This window comes from Maylandia zebra, linkage group LG3 (assembly GCF_041146795.1).
Source record: "Maylandia zebra isolate NMK-2024a linkage group LG3, Mzebra_GT3a, whole genome shotgun sequence".
Lineage (NCBI taxonomy): Eukaryota > Metazoa > Chordata > Actinopteri > Cichliformes > Cichlidae > Maylandia > Maylandia zebra.
The window spans coordinates 1,642,135-1,666,032 of record NC_135169.1 but is presented as its reverse complement, the minus strand read 5'-3'; the positions used below and the strand labels follow the sequence as shown (position 1 = coordinate 1,666,032).

The 23,898-nt window shown below is 40.6% G+C and overlaps 1 protein-coding gene across 1 annotated transcript; it reads right to left on the bottom strand.

Moving 5' to 3' along the window:
- Window positions 1–3,347: 3,347 nt before the first annotated feature.
- Window positions 3,348–21,906, bottom strand: LOC143414271 (uncharacterized). Its single transcript, XM_076878376.1, has 3 exons — window positions 21,648–21,906; window positions 5,868–5,977; window positions 3,348–5,196 (listed from the first exon to the last, which is right to left on the bottom strand). The coding sequence occupies exons 2-3, from the start codon at window positions 5,883–5,885 to the stop codon at window positions 4,198–4,200; spliced, it is 1,017 nt and encodes a 338-aa protein (XP_076734491.1). The 5' UTR covers window positions 5,886–5,977; window positions 21,648–21,906; the 3' UTR covers window positions 3,348–4,197.
- Between the last annotated feature and the right edge of the window lie 1,992 nt (window positions 21,907–23,898).

Here is a 23,898-nt window from a genome sequence, read left to right as displayed (position 1 = left end):
GCCAATCACGTGATTCAAATTTGTATATGCGCAGCTAATCAACGTCGTTGACAGGCTATGACAGCGTCCTTATGTGCCGACACCGGTGTTTTAGCTAGCAAAGTGGCGTGGCTAATGTAGAGTGAAGCCACGTTAATGACAACGTGTACAACCATTGGAGATGTGAGCAGGACAGATGGAACAAGTGACGTAAAAAGAGTGGACTTTATACCAGTTTTCAAATTGTGTTGATAGGCCACATAAAAAACAGAGTTGTGATTAAAAAAAAATCCAGTGTTTGGTTTTCTTCCAGAATATTGTTGTTTATATTTACTGGGGGAAGAAATGGTAAAAACGGCATTTTATAAAGAAAACGTTATAAAGCACTCTCCGCCTGTGAGCAAAGACAAAACCAAAACACCCCACCCTTTCCCATTGGTCAAAAAATGTACCATGCCGACCAATCAAAACATGGCATTTGGTTGTTAAGAAACGGAAGTCGTTAAGAAGAGGAAAATTTAGGAGTGACGGCAGTGTTTTGAGATGTGAGATTTGCAACGTTTAGCGCAAATCTTGTATAGTTAGTGTGTAGTGTAGTCAATAGTTTTGTTGTGTGTGTCAGAACAATGAGGCGGCTGCTAAATGTTACAGGAGTGATACATCTCCTGTTGTCAGGCCTGCAGGTATCAGGCTTTTGATGTTCTCCTTTATCTCATAGTGGACAGAAATTATTTTTTGGAGAGGCACAAATAATTTGTGTGGCATCAGATTTGATGCAGAACACCTGATTGTTCTGTAAATATTTTATGTTTGTTTAAAAAAAAATCCCTTAGCAGCATTTTTAGATAAACAGCTGCAAAATCTTTGTTGTTTGCAATACTCAGAAACTTTTTGAAGAAGTAACTATATAATTAATTGCCCAGCATTGGTCTTTATATATTGTATTTTGCAGAGAGAGTTACAAAGTTTCAAAGTGGTGCTCCATGAGAGTCCTGTAGACGAGCAGCAGCACGATCCTGCATTGCAACTGCAAACCGCCAACAGCATGTTTTTAAGAAAAATCAAACAAATTTTCCTTCAAGATCATTTTAGAGTTTTTAATTAGCTGCAGGATCCTTCTTCAGTGTGAGTGGAGAACAGCCAAGTCGCCTCCTGTGATAAACCTCCACATGTACCACTGAAAACAGTTAAATTAGTTTGAATCGGAAATAATGGGTCAAACTACTTGTTCTGAGACCATTTCTTTATTTTTCACACCAAACTGTTTAATAAGATAAACTCTACACAGACTTCATCAAATATAACTAACACTTTAACATTATCAGGATTTCATAATACAAACTTCAAATCAACAAGAAAACAGCTGCAGAACATGTGGATCAAAATTCATTAAAAAAACAACATGTGGACTTCAAGGACTAAATACATTAAAGTGAAAGGAGGAGCAAAAAATAGAGGTTTAACAGAATTTGAATTAAGTAAAAGTAGTCACCTGTGATCTTTAAAATGGTTCTGATGTGTGCTGCTGTTTTTAACTTTCAACATTTCTTTGCTGCCACTGTGAATAAGATTGTGTTCTTTGCCTAATTGAATAAAGGTTACACTGACTCACTGCTCCATCTTCTGGTACAAACTGGCATTACATGGAAGTACAGCCCAAAACCAGTTCAGCTTGAGTTTCTTTTTTTCTGGACATAAAGTCACAGCAGGTGTTGTTTCAAAGCTGGTGGACAGATTTAGTTCATTTTTGGAGGTTTTAAGAGCAACTGCTGTGAAAACATTTGTAGTTTTGGGAGAAAATGATTTAAGAGAAGATTTTACCTCAGCAAAAGATTAAATATGAATGAAGAATTGAAATTTAACAGAGGTAACACATTAAATGAATACATTAAAAAAAAGTTAATTTTGGAAACACTAAGAAAGTTCAAATGAAAGAAATTGAAATATATATCAATATCTGCAATTCTGATACATTATTAGTTTGGTAAAAAAGACATTCCTATAACTTTAATAATACAGTAACAAGTACAACTACTAAACACTACTGTGTCCTAAGGGAACAAAGATCAAAATATAACAAGGAAAACATTTTAGAGAATTAAAATCCCTCAAAGGAAAAAAAATAAACTTGATATGCATATCTATACATGCAGCTTCCTAAATGTAACATTCAGGATTATTCACTGCAGCTCCAGAAATCAGAGCTACCTCATCAGATCCAAGTGTGGCATCAGCTGACACTCTTTACAGGAGATTCCATCTGAACTCTGTGGAGCCTGATCTCAAGGTTTTTAAGTCTGAGCCTGAAACCAGAAGAGGATCTTTCTCTCTCTTCAGATTCATTGTGATCCAGTGATTTCAGTCCTGCATGATCAGGCTGATGTTTGCACAGAGCAGATAATGAAGTGAATGTTTTTGCACATTGGTAACAGTGAAAGTTTATTTACAGTGTGAGATCGTTTGTGTTCGGAGTATGAACTGAGATTCCTGAAACTCTTGTCACACTGGTCACAGCTGAAGTTCACTTCCATGTGTGTATGTTCATGTTTGTTACGATGACCTGATTGTGAGAAGCTTTTGTCACAGTGTCTGCACTTGTATGGTGTCCCTCCTGCAGTGGTGAAGGATGACCCACACTGGTCACAGATGTGCTTTTTGACCACACTGTGGAAGAGGTCATGTATTTTTAATGTAGTCAAAGGAGCTTGCAAAGAAAAGCGTCTGGACTTCTTTAAGCTGCTTGAAGACGTTTCACCTCTCATCTGAGAAGCTTCTTCAGTTCTAAGGTCAAATGGTGGAGAGTCCCAGATAAAAACCTAGTGGGAGTGACCCCCACAGAGGGACAAAAGGATCCCCTGATGATCCTCTAATCACCTGAGCCAAGGTGTGAAATTGGGTGTGGGACCCAATCAGCCAGAGTTTCGGGTGTGTTCATTGTTAGTCTTGTCCTGCTACACAGGACAAGACTCAGCAGTCCATCTGCATCTTAAGGATAAAGGACACTCTTTCAAGGATGCCAATGTTCACATTTTGGACAGAGAGGACAGATGGTTTGAAAGAGGAGTGAAAGAAGCCATCTACGTCCACTGTGAGCGACCATCTTTGAACAGAGGCGGGGGTTTACGACACCAACTCTCTGCCATCTATAATCCAGTTTTGAGATCCCTTCCCAGACGCCTTAACGCCCACTCACATCCTGGGCCATCTGACCTCAGGAATTCGCATGACAAGGTGGGGCCAGGTTTCACAATGAACACACCCGAAACTCTGGCTGATTGGGTCCCACACCCAATTTCACACCTTGGCTCAGGTGATTAGAGGATCATCAGGGGATCCTTTTGTCCCTCTGTGGGGGTCACTCCCACTAGGTTTTTATCTGGGACTCTCCACCATTTGACCTTAGAACTGAAGAAGCTTCTCGGATGAGAGGTGAAACGTCTTCAAGCAACTTAAAGAAGTCCAGACGCTTTTCTTTGCAAGCTCCTTTGACTACGATGACCTGGATGACTGAGAACCTTCACAGACATATTTTTAATGTACTTGGTGTGTGGAAGCCCCTCCCACATTCTTTGCAGTAGTTCATTTTGTCTCCAGTGTGGCTACGTTGATGTGGTTTTAGGTCCCGTTCGTGATTGGAGGTTTTTCCACAAAAGTTAAAGAGAAACGCTTTCCCACCACCACAGTGACGACAGGGTTGAGAAATGGATCAGTGTGCTTCTCTCCACTTCTAAACAAAGACATTGTATGTCAGGGAATTCCTTCAACGTTTTTATCCTGAACGTCGCCTGAAATAAAAAGCATCTCTGCCAACGTCCAATTAAATTTTACTGTTTACACTATAAAACTCAGGTTACTTCTTCATTTTTCCAAACAGTTCATTCAGTATAACTCCATAAGTTTACTGATCAGACTTTTTCCAAACAATCAGGTTAAAATTACAAGATAAAACATAAATACATCCTCACAGTAACTGCACTTCTAGAGTTACTTTCTGGTGTGGATCTGTTGGTGCTTTTTCAGCTGATGTGGAGCTTTAAAAGTCTTCTCACACAGGTCACATTTATAAGGTCTCTCCTCAGTGTGTTGTTGTAACTGTGCATCTGTTGTAAACAGTTTCCCACACTGGTCACAGCAGGAAACATCAATTCCAGTGTGAATCCGTAGGTGAATATTTCGGTACTGTTTGTCACTGAAACTTTTTCCACAAAAGTCGCACCTCTACGCCTTAATTCCAGAGTGGGTAACTAGATGCCTCTGTAAGTCGCTATTTAGAGCAAAAGCCTTACCACACAACTCACAGTTGTGTGCTTTAAATCCACTGTGGATGAGTTGGTGTTTTTTTAAGCTTCCAGCCTGGGTAAAATACTTTCCACACAACTCACAGTTGTAAGGTTTAAATCCACTGTGGATGAGTTGGTGTCTTTTTAAGTTTCCACCGTCGGTAAAAGACTTTCCACACAAGTCACAGCTGTACGCTTTAACTCCACTGTGGATGAGTTGGTGTGTTTTTAAGTTTCCACCCCCGGTAAAAGACTTTCCACACAAGTCACAGCTGTACGGTTTAACTCCACTGTGGATGAGTTGGTGTGTTTTTAAGTTTACAGCCTGGGTAAAAGACTTTCCACACAACTCACAGCTGTAAGGTTTAAATCCACTGTGGATGAGTTGGTGTGTTTTTAAGTTTCCACCCCCGGTAAAAGACTTTCCACACAAGTCACAGCTGTACGGTTTAACTCCACTGTGGATGAGTTGGTGTCTTTTTAAGCTTACAGCCTGGGTAAAAGACTTTCCACAGAAGTCACAGCTGTAAGGTTTAAATCCACTGTGGATGAGTTGGTGTTTTTTCAAGTGTCCAGCCAGGGTAAAAGACTTTCCACACAAGTCACAGCTGTAAGGTTTAACTCCACTGTGGATGACTTGGTGTCTTTTTAAGTCTCCAGCCTGGGTAAAAGACTTTCCACAGAAGTCACAGCTGTAAGGTTTAACTCCACTGTGGATGACTTGGTGTCTTTTTAAGTTTCCACCCCCGGTAAAAGACTTTCCACACAAGTCACAGCTGTATGGTTTAAATCCACTGTGGATGAGTTGGTGTCTTTTTAAGTTTCCACCCCCGGTAAAAGACTTTCCACACTCATCACAGCTGTAGGTTTTCTCTCCCTTTCTTCTGTGTGGTTTGTCAGCCTCCTGAGAGCGCTGACTTTTCGCTCCATGTTGGTCCTGCAGTGACAGAGATACAAACAGAGGCAGTGAGTGAAATGCAGTCGTGGAACAAACTGAAACTCCCTCCATTGGTTGAATCAAACATGTCAACAAACACATTGTTGGTGTGTTTCCACCACCTTCTGGTGGCAGTATCACATTACAATGATATGCTACAATGAGAGTTGTAATGAAAATGACATTGATCAGCAGAGAAAATCTTTCACGCATAAGAAATTTCAAGTTCAACTGATGATATTGTTGTTTCAATGTATGCTTATAAAATATGATCTTTGTATTTTCTTGTAACTTCTGTTACAAGAAATTAGAACTCTGAACAATATTTAAACTCCATTCAGAGTTACATACCATAAAATAATACTTTATGATTAACATAACAGTTTGATTGCTCTAATTACCTGTATTTACCTTGTGACATATTACAGGGCAAATTACATTCTGGGTACAGTTACATCACATAACATCAACTGTGAACACCTTATGTTACAGTGGCGTTTAAGTTCATGGGAATTATGAGTATCTACTCCCAAATTCCCATCCGGGCTACATTATTATCGGTTCATGGTATCGCTTAACTTTTACGAGTATGAGTACACACACATTTTACAGTATCGGCCCCGATACCAGTATCGGTGCATCCCTAATTGTAACTGTGATATTTTTCTCACCTTTTGTGTTGAAGTCATTGATTGTTTCCTCTGTAGTGGCTGAGCTGAGTCCAAATGGATGAAATTGTTCCTCCGTTGCACCACCAGACTCTTCTCCTCCTGTTAATCACCTGGGGGACACACACACAGCAGGATTTGTAAAAAGAGTTTTGATAAACACAATGCTGGACAGCAATGCTGTCATGTACACAAATACAGTGGGGCAAAAAAGTATTTAGTCAGCCACCGATTGTGCAAGTTCCCCCACCTAAAATGATGACAGAGGTCAGTAATTTGCACCAGAGGTACACTTCAACTGTGAGAGACAGAATGTGAAAAAAAAATCCATGAATTCACATGGTAGGATTTGTAAAGAATTTATTCGTAAATCAGAGTGGAAAATAAGTATTTGGTCACCTCAAACAAGGAAAATCTCTGGCTCTCACAGACCTGTAACGTCTTCTGTAAGACGCTTTTCTGTCCCCCACTCGTTACCTGTATGAATGGCACCTGTTTGAACTCATCATCTGTATAAAAGACACCTGTCCACAGCCTCAAACAGTCAGACTCCAAACTCCGCCATGGCCAAGACCAAAGAGCTTTCGAAGGACACCAGGAAAAGTATTGTAGACCTGCACCAGACTGGGAAGAGTGAATCTACAATAGGCAAGCAGCTTGGTGTGAAGAAATCAACTGTGGGAGCAATCATCAGAAAATGGAAGACATACAAGACCACTGATAATCTCCCTCGATCTGGGGCTCCACGCAAGATCTCATCCCGTGGGGTCAAAATGATCATGAGAACGGTGAGCAAAGATCCCAGAACCACACGGGGGGACCTGGTGAATGACCTGCAGAGAGTTGGGACCAAAGTAACAAAGGTCACCATCAGTAACACACTACAACGGCAGGGAATCAAATCCCGCAGTGCCAGACGTGTTCCGCTGCTGAAGCCAGTGCATGTCCAGGCCCGTCTGAAGTTTGCCAGAGAGCACATGGATGATAAAGCAGAGGATTGGGAGAATGTCATGTGGTCAGATGAAACCAAAGTAGAACTTTTTGGTATAAACTCAACTCGTCGTGTTTGGAGGACGAAGAATACTGAGTTGCATCCCAAGAACACCATACCTACTGTGAAGCATGGGGGTGGAAACATCATGCTATGGGGCTGTTTTTCTGCCAAGGGGACAAGACGACTGATCCGTGTTAAGGACAGAATGAATGGGGCCATGTATCGTGAGATTTTGAGCCAAAACCTCCTTCCATCAGTGAGAACTTTGAAGATGAAACGAGGCTGGGTCTTCCAACATGACAATGATCCAAAACACACCGCCCGGACAACAAAGGAGTGGCTCCGTAAGAAGCATTTGAAAGTCCTGGAGTGGCCTAGCCAGTCTCCAGACCTCAACCCCATAGAAAATCTGTGGCGGGAGTTGAAAGTCCGTGTTGCTCGGCGACAGCCCCAAAACATCACTGCTCTCGAGAAGATCTGCATGGAGGAATGGGCCAAAATACCAGCTACTGTGTGTGCAAACCTGGTAAAGACCTATAGTAAACGTTTGACCTCTGTTATTGCCAACAAAGGTTATGTTACAAAGAATTGAGTTGTATTTTTGTTATTGACCAAATACTTATTTTCCACCCTGATTTACGAATAAATTCTTTACAAATCCTACCATGTGAATTCATGGATTTTTTTTTCACATTTTGTCTCTCACAGTTGAAGTGTACCTCTGGTGCAAATTACTGACCTCTGTCATCATTTTAGGTGGGGGAACTTGCACAATCGGTGGCTGACTAAATACTTTTTTGCCCCACTGTATATATATATATATATATATATATATATATATACATATTAGGGGTGCAACGATATTCGTATCGATATTGAACCGTTCGATACAGTGCTTTCGGTTCAGTACGCATATGTATCGAACAATATTATTGTTGATAAAATTGTATTATTAAAATTTTATCAACTTTCCTTCTGACAATGCTGTCTGTGTTGAGCGCTCAGTGAATCTGCGTTCGAATACTCCGCCTAGGCTGCACTGTCCAGCGCAGATCCACTGAGCGCTCAACACAGACAGCATCATCAGAAGGAAGAGCGCAGGGCAAGTTAGCGAGACAGAAAGTTAAGCTCTCCTCGCAACATGGACCTCCCCCACTCTCATTCAGATCTGGCATTTGGAATTATTTTGGTTTTCATGTGACGTATGACCCTGAAGGTAAGCGAGTCATGGACTAAAGTAAAACAGTATGTTGGATGTGCCATGCAATGCTCAATTACATGGGTGGGAACTAGTGTGTTAGCGCAGTTAGCTCGTTAACGTGTTGGCCGTCTAGCCCCATGCACGGAGCGATCGGCGGTAGCTCGTTAACGGAGATTTGCCGTATTGTGGCGTTAAGGTCATTTCATCGAGATTAACCTGAAAGCACTAGTGGGAACACAACGAATATGACTGCACATTTACGCCGACATCATCCTAGTGCAAAGACAAGTGGAAGCAGACAAAAAAAAGCAAGCATGCTACGAACTTTAGCCGAGTCATTTAGACAGCTGTTAGCACATGATTCTCCTTATATGTTTAATATGCGGCTGAGAATATAGCCCAGAAGAAGCGGATAGTATAGCTTTTATTTTGGAAAGAGCCATTTCTCTGTAATAAACTCTCTTTTCCAAAGATGAGTGATTCCTCAATCAGATACAGGGCTTGCAATATCGCTAGCCCGACGTCCCGGAGCTAGCGATTTTTTCAGTCGGCCTACCAAAATCTATCTCTTCCCTGCCCGTCGGGCTATTGTAGGAAAAATATATGTCACTGCTTTTGCATTCTTTCAGAAATGTAGCTGGGTAATTATGTCATTGGCATCGGTGAGCCACTGTCAATATGTGACATATTGAAGTCGCGTTTGAATTTGCGCTTGTTTTTTTGCTTTCACTTTGCAATCGTGCGAACTGTGTATAGAGAGCCACAGCACTGATCTGTGAGTGATGATAATTTGTGCACCAATTCCTCTGACACCGTCTTATTAATCGTTAGCTTACTATGCAAACATGACAAGTGAAATCTCCCGCAGCAAGCTTAAACATGTGAGAGGTTGATCGCGCAGAGAATCGCTGAGCTTATGTGAGTGAGTGTGTAAAAGCATTTCAGTTCTGCTGAGCCAAATAAGACAGGTCAGGGTGAAGAAGTGACAGCCAAAGAAAAGCTTACCACAAAACAGAGAAGTTATGACAAATCAGACTATAAGGCAAAAAGAAAGTGCAGCTTTATGGTTTATATGGACAAAAGAATTTCTGTGGCTGCAATATGATGAGCTAAATAACCAGGGCTGCACATAAGTGGTCCACAGGTGCGCATTCGCTGTCAAAATAAAAAACACGCACAAGGGTTAGGGTTAAATTTAAAAACTGTACTTTTGAGTTAAAATATATATTTATAATTTTAATAAATGACAAATTAAAAATGCATGAACATTGTTTTGTATCGAAAAAATATCGAACCGTGACACCAAAGTATCGAACCGAACCGTGAATTTTGTGTATCGTTGCACCCCTAATATACATATATATATATATATATATATATATATATACATATATACGTATATATATATACATATATATATATATGTATATATATATATATATATATATGTATATACATATATATATATATACATATATATATATATATATATACATATATATATACATACATATATATATACATACATATATATATACATACATATATATATATATATATATATATATATATATATATATATATATATATATATACATATATATATATATATACATACATATATATATATACATACATATATATATACATACATATATATATACATATATATATATATATATATATATATATATATATATATATATATATACACATACATACATGTATATATATATGTATATATATATATATATATATATATATATATACACACACATACATACATGTATATATATATGTATATACACATACATGTATATATATATATATATATATGTATATATGTATATATATATATATATGTATATATATATATATATATACATGTATATATATATATATATATATATATATATATATATTAGAGATGGACCAATCCGATATTACGTATCGGTATCGGTCCGATACTGACCTAAATTACTGGATCGGATATCGGAGAAAAATAAAAAATGTAATCCGATCCATTAAATATCACGAAAGCACCTCACAAAACTTGCAACACGCCGTAACTCACCTCAGAACGTATGCATCACGTGATAGAGCAGCTGTGGCATGCAGGACCTGTCGGTGGTCTGGATAGCATGTGGAGCTTCGCTAGCAACCTGGCATTTCATCTCCGACAAAGTTATCCCCGAGAGAAGTAAAGCAAGTGTGTAAGTCCATCTCTGAATGTTTGTAAAGCATTCCCACGTTAAGCTTAACAAGCGACTGCCTCTCGCTCTCCGGCTGCTACTTCAATCGTGAAACTGCTTAAATCAGCTGATCGGCTTTTCTGTCGCGAGTCTGTCTCTCGTTTGTTTTTGGTCCACTTTGCGCCAGAAAGAGGAAACCAGCGGCTGAACAACAGCAGCACGTTTAAGCTTGATAAGCTGTTGTTAGAATTTATTTAATATTAATTTCTACACCAGGATCTTTTTCTACGTAGCTGACGGCTGGTAACTGTGCAGGGGCGGATCTAGCAAAGTTTAGCCAGGGGGGCCGATAGGGCATTAACTGGGAAAAGGGGGCACAAAGACATACTTTTCTTTCTTATTCTCATTTAAAATGTCTAGCTTTTAATAAATAATTATCTGACACCCAAAGTTTTAATTTGATGTAAAATGAATAGAAGTCAATTACTGTACATAGTGACTATTAAGTCTAATATATATACCCTAGTAAGCTATAGTACTTTTTACTTTGGGAAGGTACCATCTGTGTAGTCTGCAATTTTGTTGAAGAAAGATGTTGAATCTATTTAATATTTCTTGAAAAATAATTGATTTCTGTGCATTTTTTTTCACACTGCATCAAATTAAGGTTGATTACGTCGATTAAGCATCATGAGGTGGCGCGTGAGGGGTGGTTCCCTATTTTTTATTTATTTAATTTTGTTGTTGCTGGGAGTTGGAACCCTATTAGTTAGGTTGCTTAATATTTACGCTAAGTACTCTTTAAAATACCAGAATAGGGAGGATGGTGTAGGTCTAAGTTTATTAGATTGATCAGTATTGCTGAACTATGAAATATTTTTTTTGTATACAGGTATAACAGAATAGCTTTAGTGTAGTTGTTGTTTTAAACTTGAGTATGAACTTGCAGACTTGCAAAATGCAGCAAGATATTTTAAAAAACAGTTTTGTTGATTAAAAAACACTATATCGGATTCATATCGGTATCGGCAGATATCCAAATTTATGATATCGGTATCGGTATCGGACATAAAAAAGTGGTATCGTGCCATCTCTAATATATATATATATATATATATATATATATGTGTGTGTGTATATATGTGTGTATATATGTGTGTGTATATATATATATATATATACACATATATATATATACATACATATATATATATATACATATATACACACACACACATATATATATTAGAGATGGACCGATCCGATATTACGTATCGGTCCGATACTGACCTAAATTACTGGATCGGATATCGGAGAAAAATAAAAAATGTAATCCGATCCATTAAATATCACGAAAGCAACTCACAAAACTTGCAACACGCTGTAACTCACCTCAGAACGTTAGCACGTCGGAGCAGTATGCATCACGTGATAGAGCAGCTGTGGCATGCGGGACCTGTTGGTGGTCTGAATAGCATTTGGAGCTTCGCTAGTAACCTGGCATTTCATCTCCGACAAAGTTATCCCGAGAGAAGTAAAGCAAGTGTGTAAGTCCATCTCCGTACAGTAATTTTTTCTGTGGATCACAGGGTGAAGAGTGGCGACAGCCTAGAGTCATAATCCAGTGAGATATCTGCGTCACCTCTGACAGTTTTCCTGTAATGTGAGCTCAAAAATTGCGGCATGACGTCAACTCCAAAGCCCTATGAAGTCCTATCGGGTTGTTCAGTGATGACGCGACGAATCCTACTTCCGGGTCTAAAGTAGTCTGCGTTTAATATAGCTTTTGTGTTGTTAACATGTTTAATGTTATGTATTTTTTTCTATTTGATCTCAAAAAGCTCCTAAAACAGTCAGCGATCACTGTTGACCTCCCTCGGCTTTTATTACCGCTAATCATTTATTTAAGCTCAGTTTTTAAAACCTTAGGATGTAACTACAGCCCAGCCCATGCAGCAGTATATGAATGACTAACCTCGTATTGTGGATGGATTATCTCAGTTGTTCTCCTGGCTGAAGTTTGGTCCTTTTACAGCATCCTGCCATGCGATTACATTTGTTCCTGACCACTGAGAACACTCACATTAACTTTTTTCGAGTGGAAAAAAAGTTAGCTTGTTTATATTATGCTAACATAGCTGTGTCGCTAGCGGTCACGTAGCACATCATTATATACCAGCTAGCCCAACTTCAGTAACCCTACAAACGTCACTGCTGTTTAGTTTTCTGTCTTCATTTATGCTGGAAGTGATAGCAGAGCTGTACGTTTTAATTTGTTTCCAAAACCCCGCAGTCAGGACATGCTATATTGTATTTAGATAGAAGCTAGCGAGCTAACTCCCTGCTAACTTCTAACTCCGTTAAATGTCATAAATTCCGTTTTCATGGATGCCTGGATGTTAAACTCAATTGTTACACCTGGTAGAGCAGAACGCTGATCATTTTATTAAAGATGAAAGACTTTAGACAGTTTTTCAACTCTCAGTAATGCCATAGTGATCGTTTTATATATGGACCTGCAGCAGAGTTTAGACCCAGTACACGACTGCGGTCAAGTGAGCCCTCACTTACGAAGTCGCAGTCAAGCTAGCCGCCCCGCCAGCCGCACCGAAAATGTGGTTGCACTACTCTTACGTATATTACGGTATGGATGAAAACCGGCTTAGAAACGCAGTGTTTTGTGTCCTGACACTATTTTACTTCACAATCCACTCCCATTTTTAGTGTATCTCCACTTTCCCCCCGTGATCCACAGCCCAAATTACTGTATGATTCAGAGAAAATTAACAATAAAATTTACCCAATTTACTCAACTACACTTTTAATGTCCTCATCTTTGACCTCAGATTACAGGAAAACTGTAAGAGGTGACGCAGATATTTCACTGGATTATGACTCTGGGTGACCCCCACTCTGCACCCTGTGATCCACAGCCAAAATTACTGTACGGATTTTGAGAAAATTCATAGCAAAATCTTCCCATTGTGCTTTACTGTACTCCACATATTAACATCTTTGAGCTCCGATTACAGGAAAATTGTAAGAGGTGACGCAGATATTTCACTGGATTCTGACTCTAGGCTGTCGCCACTCTTCACCCTGTGATCCACAGCAAAAATTACTGTATGGATTTTGAGAAAATTCATAGCAAAATCTTCCCATTATGCTTTACTGTACTCCACATATTGACATCTTTGAGCTCTGATTACAGGAAAACTGTAAGAGGTGACACAGATATTTCACTGGATTCTGACTCTGGGGGACCCCCACTCTGCACCCTGTGATCCACAGCAAAAATTACTGTACGGTTTTTGAGAAAATTGATAGTAAACTTTGCACAATTTACTCTACTGTACTCTATATATTCTCATCTTTGAGCTTAGATTAAAGGAAAACTGTAAGAGGTGACGCAGATATCTCACTGGATTATGACTCTGGGTGACCCCCACTCTGCACCCTGTGATCCACAGCAAAAATTACTGTATGGATTTTGAGAAAATTCATAGCAAAATCTTCCCATTTTGCTTTACTGTACTTTATACATTGACATCTTTGAGCTCCGATTACAGGAAAACTGTAAGAGGTGACGCAGATATTTCACTGGGTTATGAATCTAGGCTGTCGCCACTCTGCACCCTGTGATCCACAGCAAAAATTACTGTACGGATTTTGAGAAAATTGATAGTAAACTTTGCACAATTTACTGTACTATACTCTATATATTCTCATCTTTAAGCTCAGATTACAGAAAAACTGTAAGAGGTGATGCAGATATTTCACTGGATTATGAATCTAGGCCATCTCCACTCTGCACCCTGTGATCCACAGCCAAAATTACTGTACGGTTTTTGGGAAAATCCATAGTAAATATGCACAATTTACTCTACTGTACTTTTAATATCCTCGTCTTTAACCTCAGATTACAGGAAAACTGTAAGAGGTGACGCAGATATTTCACTGGATTATGACTCTGGGTGACCCCCACTCTGCACCCTGTGATCCACAGCAAAAATTACTGTACGGATTTTGAGAAAATTGATAGTAAACTTTGCACAATTTACTGTACTATACTCTATATATTCTCATTTTTGAGCTCAGATTACAGGAAAACCATAAGAGGTGACGCAGATATTTCACTGGATTATGAATCTAGGCTGTCGCCACTCTGCACCCTGTGATCCACAGCAAAAATTACTGTATGGATTTTGAGAAAATTCATAGCAAAATCTTCCCATTTTGCTTTACTGTACTCTACATATTGACATTTTTGGCCTCAGATTACAGGAAAACTATAAGAGGTGACGCAGATATCTCACTGGATTCTGACTCTAGGCTGTCGCCACTCTTCACCCTGTGATCCACAGCCAAAATTACTGTACGAATTTTGAGAAAATTGATAGTAAACTTTGCACAATTTACTCTACTGTACTCTATATATTCTCATCTTTGAGCTTAGATTACAGGAAAACTATAAGAGGTGACGCAGATATCTCACTGGATTATGACTCTGGGTGACCCCCACTCTGCATGCTGTGATCCACAGCCAAAATTACTGTACAGTTTTTGAGAAAATTGATAGTAAAATCTTCCCATTTTGCTTTACTGTACTCTACATATTGACATCTTTGAGCTCCGATTACAGGAAAACTGTAAGAGGTGACGCAGATATTTCACTGGATTCTGAATCTAGGCTGTCGCCACTCTTCACCCTGTGATCCACAGCCAAAATTACTGTACAGTTTTTGAGAAAATTCATGGTAAAATCTTCCCATTTTGCTTTACTGTACTCTACATATTGACATCTTTGAGCTCAGATTACAGGAAAACTGTAAGAGGTGACGCAGATATCTCACTGTATTCTGACTCTAGGCTGTCGCCACTCTTCACCCTGTGATCCACAGCCAAAATTACTGTACGGTTTTTGAGAAAATTGATAGTAAACTTTGCACAATTTACTCTACTGTACTTTTAATATCCTCGTCTTTAACCTCAGATTACAGGAAAACTGTAAGAGGTGACGCAGATATTTCACTGGATTATGACTCTGGGTGACCCCCACTCTGCACCCTGTGATCCACAGCCAAAATTACTGTACGGATTTTGAGAAAATTGATAGTAAACTTTGCACAATTTACTCTACTGTACTTTTAATATTCTCATCTTTGATCTTAGATTACAGGAAAACTGTAAGAGGTGACGCAGATATCTCACTGGATTATGACTCTGGGTGACCCCCACTCTGCACCCTGTGATCCACAGCCAAAATTACTGTACGGATTTCTGATGAAATTAAATCCTATTCCATTACCAAACAAAATGAGTTCATTGAAGTATTTGCTTAACTACAAGAAATGTCTTTCCACACACAATTTAAATTTTTCAAAATGTCATTCACACACCACCTCAAGTATCAACTTCAGTTTTAGACATTATTTATTCAGTGCTTAATCACAACAATAGTCAACTTAAGGCACTTACATAATAAGTTAAACCTTACAATAATACATACAGAGAAAAACCCAACAATCATATGACCCCCTATGAGCAACAGTGGGAAGGAAAAACTCCCTTTTAACAGGAAGAAACCTCCGGCAGAACCAGGCTCAGGGAGGGGCGGCCATCTGCCTCAACCGGTCAGGGTGAGAAATTACATTTCTCAGATTACTGATTTCTCATATTACTACTACACAGTTTAGATACACTCAACAAAAATATAAACGCAACACCTTTGTTACTGCTCCCATTCCCCATGGGATGGACATAGAGACCGAAAATTCATTCCAGATACACAATATAACCATCCCTCCCAAACAGTGGTCACAAATCAGTCCAAATGTGTGGTAGTGGGCACATCTGCCATATTGAGATAATCCATCCCACCTCACAGGTGTGCCACATCAGGATGCTGATCTGACATCATGAGTAGTGCACAGGTGTACCTCAGACTGCCCACAACAAAAGGCCACCCTGGAATGTGCAGTTTTGTCTCACAGCAAAATGCCACAGATGCCACAAGCAATGAGGGAGCGTGCAATTGGCATGCTGACAGCAGGAATGTCAACCAGATCTGTCGCCCGTGCATTGAATGTTCATTTCTCAACCATAAGCCGTCTCCACAGGCGTTTCAGAGAATATGGCAGCACATCCAACCGGCCTCACAACCGCAGACCTCGTGTAACCACACCAGCCCAGGACCTCCACATCCAGCAGGTTCACCTCCAAGATCGTCTGAGACCAGCCACCCAGACAGCTGCTGGAACAATTGGTTTGCACAACCAAACAATTTCTGCACAAACTGTCAGAAACCGTCTCAGGGAAGCTCAACTGCATGCCCGTCGTCCTCATCGGGGTCTTGACCTGACTCCAGCTCGTCGCCGTAACAGACTTGTGTGGGCAAATGCTCACATTCGATGGCATCTGGCACGTTGGAGAGGTGTGCGCTTCACGGATGAATCATGGTTCACATTGTTCAGGGCAGATGGCAGCTGAGAATGTCCCAGTTCTTGCATGGCCAGCATACTCACCGGACATGTCACCCATTGAGCATGTTCGGGATGTGCTTGACCAGCGTATACGACAGCGTGTACCAGTTCCCACGAATATCCAACAACCTCGCACAGCCATTGAAGTGGAGTGGACCAACATTCCACAGGCCACAATTGACAATCTGATAGACTCCATGCGACGATGTGTTGCACTGCATGAGGCAAATGGTGGTCACACCAGATACTGACCGGTTCTGGGTCCCCAGACCCCCAATAGCGCAAAAAACTGCACATTCCAGGGTGGCCTTTTGTTGTGGGCAGTCTGAGGTACACCTGTGCACTACTCATGATGTCAGATCAGTATCCTGATGTGGCACACCTGTGAGGTGGGATGGATTATCTCAATATGGCAGATGTGCCCACTACCACACATTTGGACTGATTTGTGACCACTGTTTGGGAGGGATGGTTATATTGTGTATCTGGAATGAATTTTCGGTCTCTACGTCCATCCCATGGGGAATGGGAGCAGTAACAAAGGTGTTGCGTTTATATTTTTGTTGAGTGTATCTAAACTGTGTAGTAGTAATATGAGAAATCAGTAATCTGAGAAATGTAATTTCTCACCCTGACCGGTTGAGGCAGATGGCCGCCCCTCCCTGAGCCTGGTTCTGCCGGAGGTTTCTTCCTGTTAAAAGGGAGTTTTTCCTTCCCACTGTTGCTCATAGGGGGTCATATGATTGTTGGGTTTTTCTCTGTATGTATTATTGTAAGGTTTAACTTATTATGTAAGTGCCTTAAGTTGACTATTGTTGTGATTAAGCACTGAATAAATAATGTCTAAAACTGAAGTTGATACTTGAGGTGGTGTGTGAATGACATTTTGAAAAATTTAAATTGTGTGTGGAAAGACATTTCTTGTAGTTAAGCAAATACTTCAATGAACTCATTTTGTTTGGTAATGGAATAGGATTTAATTTTATCAGAAATCCGTACAGTAATTTTGGCTGTGGATCACAGCATGCAGAGTGGGGGTCACCCAGAGTCATAATCCAGTGAGATATCTGCGTCACCTCTTATAGTTTTCCTGTAATCTGAGGTCAAAGATGAGAATATTAAAAGTACAGTAGAGTAAATTGTGCAAAGTTTACTATCAATTTTCTCAAAATCCGTACAGTAATTTTTTCTGTGGATCACAGGGTGAAGAGTGGCGACAGCCTAGAGTCATAATCCAGTGAGATATCTGCGTCACCTCTTACAGTTTTCCTGTAATCTGAGCTCAAAGATGTCAATATATAGAGTATAGTACAGTAAATTGTGCAAAGTTTACTATCAATTTTCTAAAAATCCGTACAGTAATTTGGGCTGTGGATAACAGGGTGAAGAGTGGGGGTCACCCAGAGTCATAATCCAGTGAGATATCTGTGTCACCTCTTACAGTTTTCCTGTAATCTAAGCTCAAAGATGAGAATATATAGAGTACAGTAGAGTAAATTGTGCAAAGTTTACTATCAATTTTCTCAAAAACCGTACAGTAATTTTGGCTGTGGATCACAGGGTGAAGAGTGGCGACAGCCTAGAGTCAGAATCCAGTGAAATATCTGCGTCACCTCTTACAGTTTTCCTGTAATCGGAGCTCAAAGATGTCAATATGTAGAGTACAGTGAAGCAAAATGGGAAGATTTTAATATCAATTTTCTCAAAATCCGTACAGTAATTTTTGCTGTGGATCACAGGGTGCAGAGTGGAGATGGCCTAGATTCATAATCCAGTGAAATATCTGCGTCACCTCTTACAGTTTTCCTGTAATCTGAGCTCAAAGATGAGAATATATAGAGTATAGTACAGTAAATTGTGCAAAGTTTACTATCAATTTTCTCAAAATCCGTACAGTAATTTTTGCTGTGGATCACAGGGTGCAGAGTGGGGGTCACCCAGAGTCATAATCCAGTGAAATATCTGCGTCACCTCTTACAGTTTTCCTGTAATCTGAGGTTAAAGACGAGGATATTAAAAGTACAGTAGAGTAAATTGTGCAAAGTTTACTATCAATTTTCTCAAAAACCGTACAGTAATTTTGGCTGTGGATCACAGGGTGAAGAGTGGCGACAGCCTAGAGTCAGAATACAGTGAGATATCTGCGTCACCTCTTATAGTTTTCCTGTAATCTGAGGCCAAAGATGTCAATATGTAGAGTACAGTAAAGCAAAATGGGAAGATTTTGCTATGAATTTTCTCAAAATCCATACAGTAATTTTTGCTGTGGATCACAGGGTGCAGAGTGGGGGTCACCCAGAGTCATAATCCAGTGAGATATCTGCGTCACCTCTTACAGTTTTCCTGTAATCTGAGGTTAAAGACGAGGATATTAAAAGTACAGTAGAGTAAATTGTGCAAAGTTTACTATCAATTTTCTCAAAAACCGTACAGTAATTTTGGCTGTGGATCACAGGGTGAAGAGTGGAGATTGCCTAGATTCAGAATCCAGTGAAATATCTGCGTCACCTCTTACAGTTTTCCTGTAATCGGAGCTCAAAGATCTCAATATGTAGAGTACAGTAAAGCAAAATGGGAAGATTTTACCATGAATTTTCTCAAAAACTGTACAGTAATTTTGGCTGTGGATGACAGGGTGAAGAGTGGCGACAGCCTAGATTCAGAATCCAGTGAAATATCTGCGTCACCTCTTATAGTTTTCCTGTAATCTGAGCTCAAAGATGAGAATATATAGAGTACAGTAGAGTAAATTGTGCAAAGTTTACTATCAATTTTCTCAAAAACCGTACAGTAATTTTTGCTGTGGATCACAGGGTGAAGAGTGGCGACAGCCTAGAGTCAGAATCCAGTGAAATATCTGCGTCACCTCTTACAGTTTTCTTGTAATCGGAACTCAAAGATGTCAATATGTAGAGTACAGTAAAGCAAAATGGGAAGATTTTACTATCAATTTTCTCAAAACTGTACAGTAATTTTGGCTGTGGATGACAGGGTGCAGAGTGGAGATGGCCTAGATTTATAATCCAGTGAAATATCTGCGTCACCTCTTACAGTTTTCCTGTAATCGGAACTCAAAGATGTCAATATGTAGAGTACAGTGAAGCAAAATGGGAAGATTTTACTATCAATTTTCTCAAAATCCATACAGTAATTTTTGCTGTGGATCACAGGGTGCAGAGTGGAGATGGCCTAGATTCATAATCCAGTGAAATATCTGCGTCACCTCTTACAGTTTTCCTGTAATCTGAGGTTAAAGACGAGGATATTAAAAGTACAGTAGAGTAAATTGTGCAAAGTTTACTATCAATTTTCTCAAAAACCGTACAGTAATTTTGGCTGTGGATCACAGGGTGAAGAGTGGCGACAGCCTAGAGTCAGAATCCAGTGAGATATCTGCGTCACCTCTTATAGTTTTCCTGTAATCTGAGGCCAAAGATGTCAATATGTAGAGTACAGTAAAGCAAAATGGGAAGATTTTGCTATGAATTTTCTCAAAATCCATACAGTAATTTTTGCTGTGGATCACAGGGTGCAGAGTGGGGGTCACCCAGAGTCATAATCCAGTGAGATATCTGTGTCACCTCTTACAGTTTTCCTGTAATCTAAGCTCAAAGATGAGAATATATAGAGTACAGTAGAGTAAATTGTGCAACGTTTACTATCAATTTTCTCAAAATCCGTACAGTAATTTTGGCTGTGGATCACAGGGTGAAGAGTGGATATGGCCTAGATTCATAATCCAGTGAAATATCTGCGTCACCTCTTACAGTTTTCCTGTAATCAGAGCTCAAAGATGTCAATATGTAGAGTACAGTAAAGCAAAATGGGAAGATTTTACTATCAATTTTCTCAAAAACTGTACAGTAATTTTGGCTGTGGATCACAGGGTGCAGAGTGGGGGTCACCCAGAGTCATAATCCAGTGAGATATCTGCGTCACCTCTTACAGTTTTCCTGTAATCTAAGCTCAAAGATGAGAATATATAGAGTACAGTAGAGTAAATTGTGCAAAGTTTACTATCAATTTTCTCAAAATCCGTACAGTAATTTTGGCTGTGGATCACAGGGTGCAGAGTGGGGGTCCCCCAGAGTCAGAATCCAGTGAGATATCTGTGTCACCTCTTATAGTTTTCCTGTAATCTGAGATCAAAGATGTCAATATGTAGAGTACAGTAAAGCAAAATGGGAAGATTTTACTATCAATTTTCTCAAAAACTGTACAATAATTTTGGCTGTGGATCACAGCATGCAGAGTGGGGGTCACCCAGAGTCAGAATCCAGTGAGATATCTGCGTCACCTCTTTCAGTTTTCCTGTAATCTGAGCTCAAAGATGAGGACATTAAAAGTATAGTTGAGTAAATTGGGTAAATTTTATTGTTAATTTTCTCTGAATCATACAGTAATTTGGGCTGTGGATCACAGGGGGGAAAGTGGAGATTAACCAAAACTGGGAGTGGATTGTGAAGTAAAATAGTGTCAGGACAGAAAACACTGCGTTTCTAAGCCAGTCGGCACCTATACCGTAAGAGTAGTGCAACAACATTTTAGGTGCGGCTGGTGGGGCGGCTAGCTTGACTGCGACTTCGTAAGTGAGGGCTCACTTGACCGCAGTCAGACACGGCTAGTGACGTCAGACTGAACAACCGGATTCTAAAGGCTGATTGCCCTCCCCCACGCTTGTACCTGTGGCTTCCTGTCCTAAGGGTTGGCTCTTCTCCTGCCCTGCACCCTTTGTTCATATTCAAAGACTATTTTTCTGTATGTATTCTTATCCCATAGCAACCGCCAGATTATAATGTTGCAGACAATCACAAACTCTACAGTCTGTCTAACTCCAGTGTATACCAAGCAATCTATTATTCTTAACAGCAACAACATAAACTGAACCCACATTAAAGTTGGCTCGGTGATTACCTTTATATGAGCCCACAAACCGAGAGAAACTCCGTGATGAAGCTGGAAGTCTTAAGAAACAGATGAGGGAGCAGAGACCCACGTGGTTCACGCTGATCTCGGCTACGATCCAGGAGACAAGGGTGTGCAGATCGATGCAGAAATTAATCCCAACGTTGGCAGTTGTATATGTTCCTGTAAGTTTACTACTTTACTCCCGTTTCATGAAAAAGCAGCTCTCTCTGCTCGACTCCTCTCCTGCACACACACTTTGCTCCGCCTCCTTGTCCGGCTCTGCTGTGATTTGTTGCTGTGCGGTCACGTGACTAAGCAGACCAACGTAACCACGTGGGGTGTTATTTCAAAAGTAGCGCCTATCTCCTTTTCCTAAGCTCTTTTTCTTGCCCTCGATGGAAACGTCATCGTGGGAAGGAGATTTGCTAAGGACTCAGGGAAAGAGAGGACCGGTGCTGAGAATTGGAACAGCCTTAGGCTGTATCCCAATTCAGGTTCTGCAGCCTTAAAGTACGCAGCCTTAACGGTCCACAAGGGCCGCGTACTCAAAGACCGCTAAGGCCGGAAGTGCGAGGCTTGTGAAATGCCGGTCGAGCTCCGTCGCGCTGCCCAGGTTGCCTAGCAACCATGATACTAACCGCTGGAAACGTTTCATACTGTGTTGTTTTTGTATGTATACCGAGCTTCTTATTAACTGCACGCACACACTGATCTCTGCTCCGCTTCCACTTTATTTCTCATTCTTTTTTCCTTTCCCTGAAGCTTCTTGCTCGCCAGTGAATTACACACATTGCAGCGACACAGTGCCATCTAGTGGCTGATACAAACATAGGTCAACATGCTACATCTCCCTTCTTAAAAAAAAACACAACTCAGGCTTGTAAAATTTCTAAGGCAACTGAAATTACAGGAATAACATCCTGAGCACATCCATTGATAACATAGCATTCGACTCAATACTGGCTATATCACAAACATAATAAACAGATGCATTTGGTGACATCATTGGAACAACAAACATGTAAACAGCTTTTGTTTTTTTTGTTTTTTTGTTTTTTTGTTTGTTTGTTTTTTTTAGGGCAGCGATCCGCCTGCACCCTTTACAATATTACAGGTCCAAGACCTGTCTTGGTTTGGTAACACGCCCATATCGAGTCGTGTATCCAGGTGTTGTAATGTCTTCACCAGGGGGCTCCACAGGCGGGGGCTGAGATACCACAGGGCTGTCATCGCTGATGCCTGTTGGTTGAATGAACTCCTCACCTCCTACGCTGTTCCTGCTTCTGCGGAGGTGTCGGCGGTTACGCCGGTAAACTTGTCCTGTATCTGTGGTTATGTTGTAGCTTCTGGACGTGTCGGCACAACTTGTGACCACAGCTGGCTTCCAGGAACCGTCTTGTTGCCGGAACCGGACCGGTGTGCCAGGACATAGTTGAGGCAGAGGTCGGGCGGCTTTGTTGAAATAAGTCTGCTGGCGCTGCTGGCAGACCTCTCTCCTCTCACGCACTGTTTGCTGGCAAACTACTTGGGGTGCCAGCTGTTTTGGTGTTGCAGGGAGGATGGAGCGAAGTCTCCGGCTCATGAGTAGTTGTGCAGGCGACTTTAAGTTGTCCACAGGGGTGTTCCGGTATTCTAATAGGCTCAAGTAGGGATCCTTATGTTCCGCTTTGGCCTTGTCCAGAAGTTTCTTTGCTGTCTGGACTGTTTTCTCGGCTAGACCATTGCTCTGTGGGTAATGGGGACTAGTAGTGGTGTGGGTGAAACTCCATGACTTTGCGAACTGTTGAAACTTACTGGAAGCATAGCACGGACCGTTATCACTAATCACCGACTCTGGAATACCATGCCTAGCCATGGCTGACTTTAGTTTGTGGATCACTGCTTCTGCAGTGCAGCTGCGCAGTCTTTCCAACTCGAAGAATCTACTGTAGTAATCTACCATGATGATGTAGTCTTCCGAGTTCCAAGTGAACAGATCGGTGGCTATGACCTGCCACGGTCGTTCTGGTATTGCATGTGACAACAGGGGTTCCTTGGGGTTAGCAGCTTGTCTCTCCTGGCATGTGCTGCAGGCTCCGACTGCTTCCTCAATCTGCTTTCCCATGCCTGGCCAAAACAGAAGGTCTCTGGCTCTGTTTTTGCTCTTTTCTATACCCATATGGCTGGAATGAATCCGATCTATCATGTCCTTTCTGAGCCTTTTTGGGATGATCATTTTCTCTCCTTTAAACATGATCCCGTCTATCAGTGAGATCTC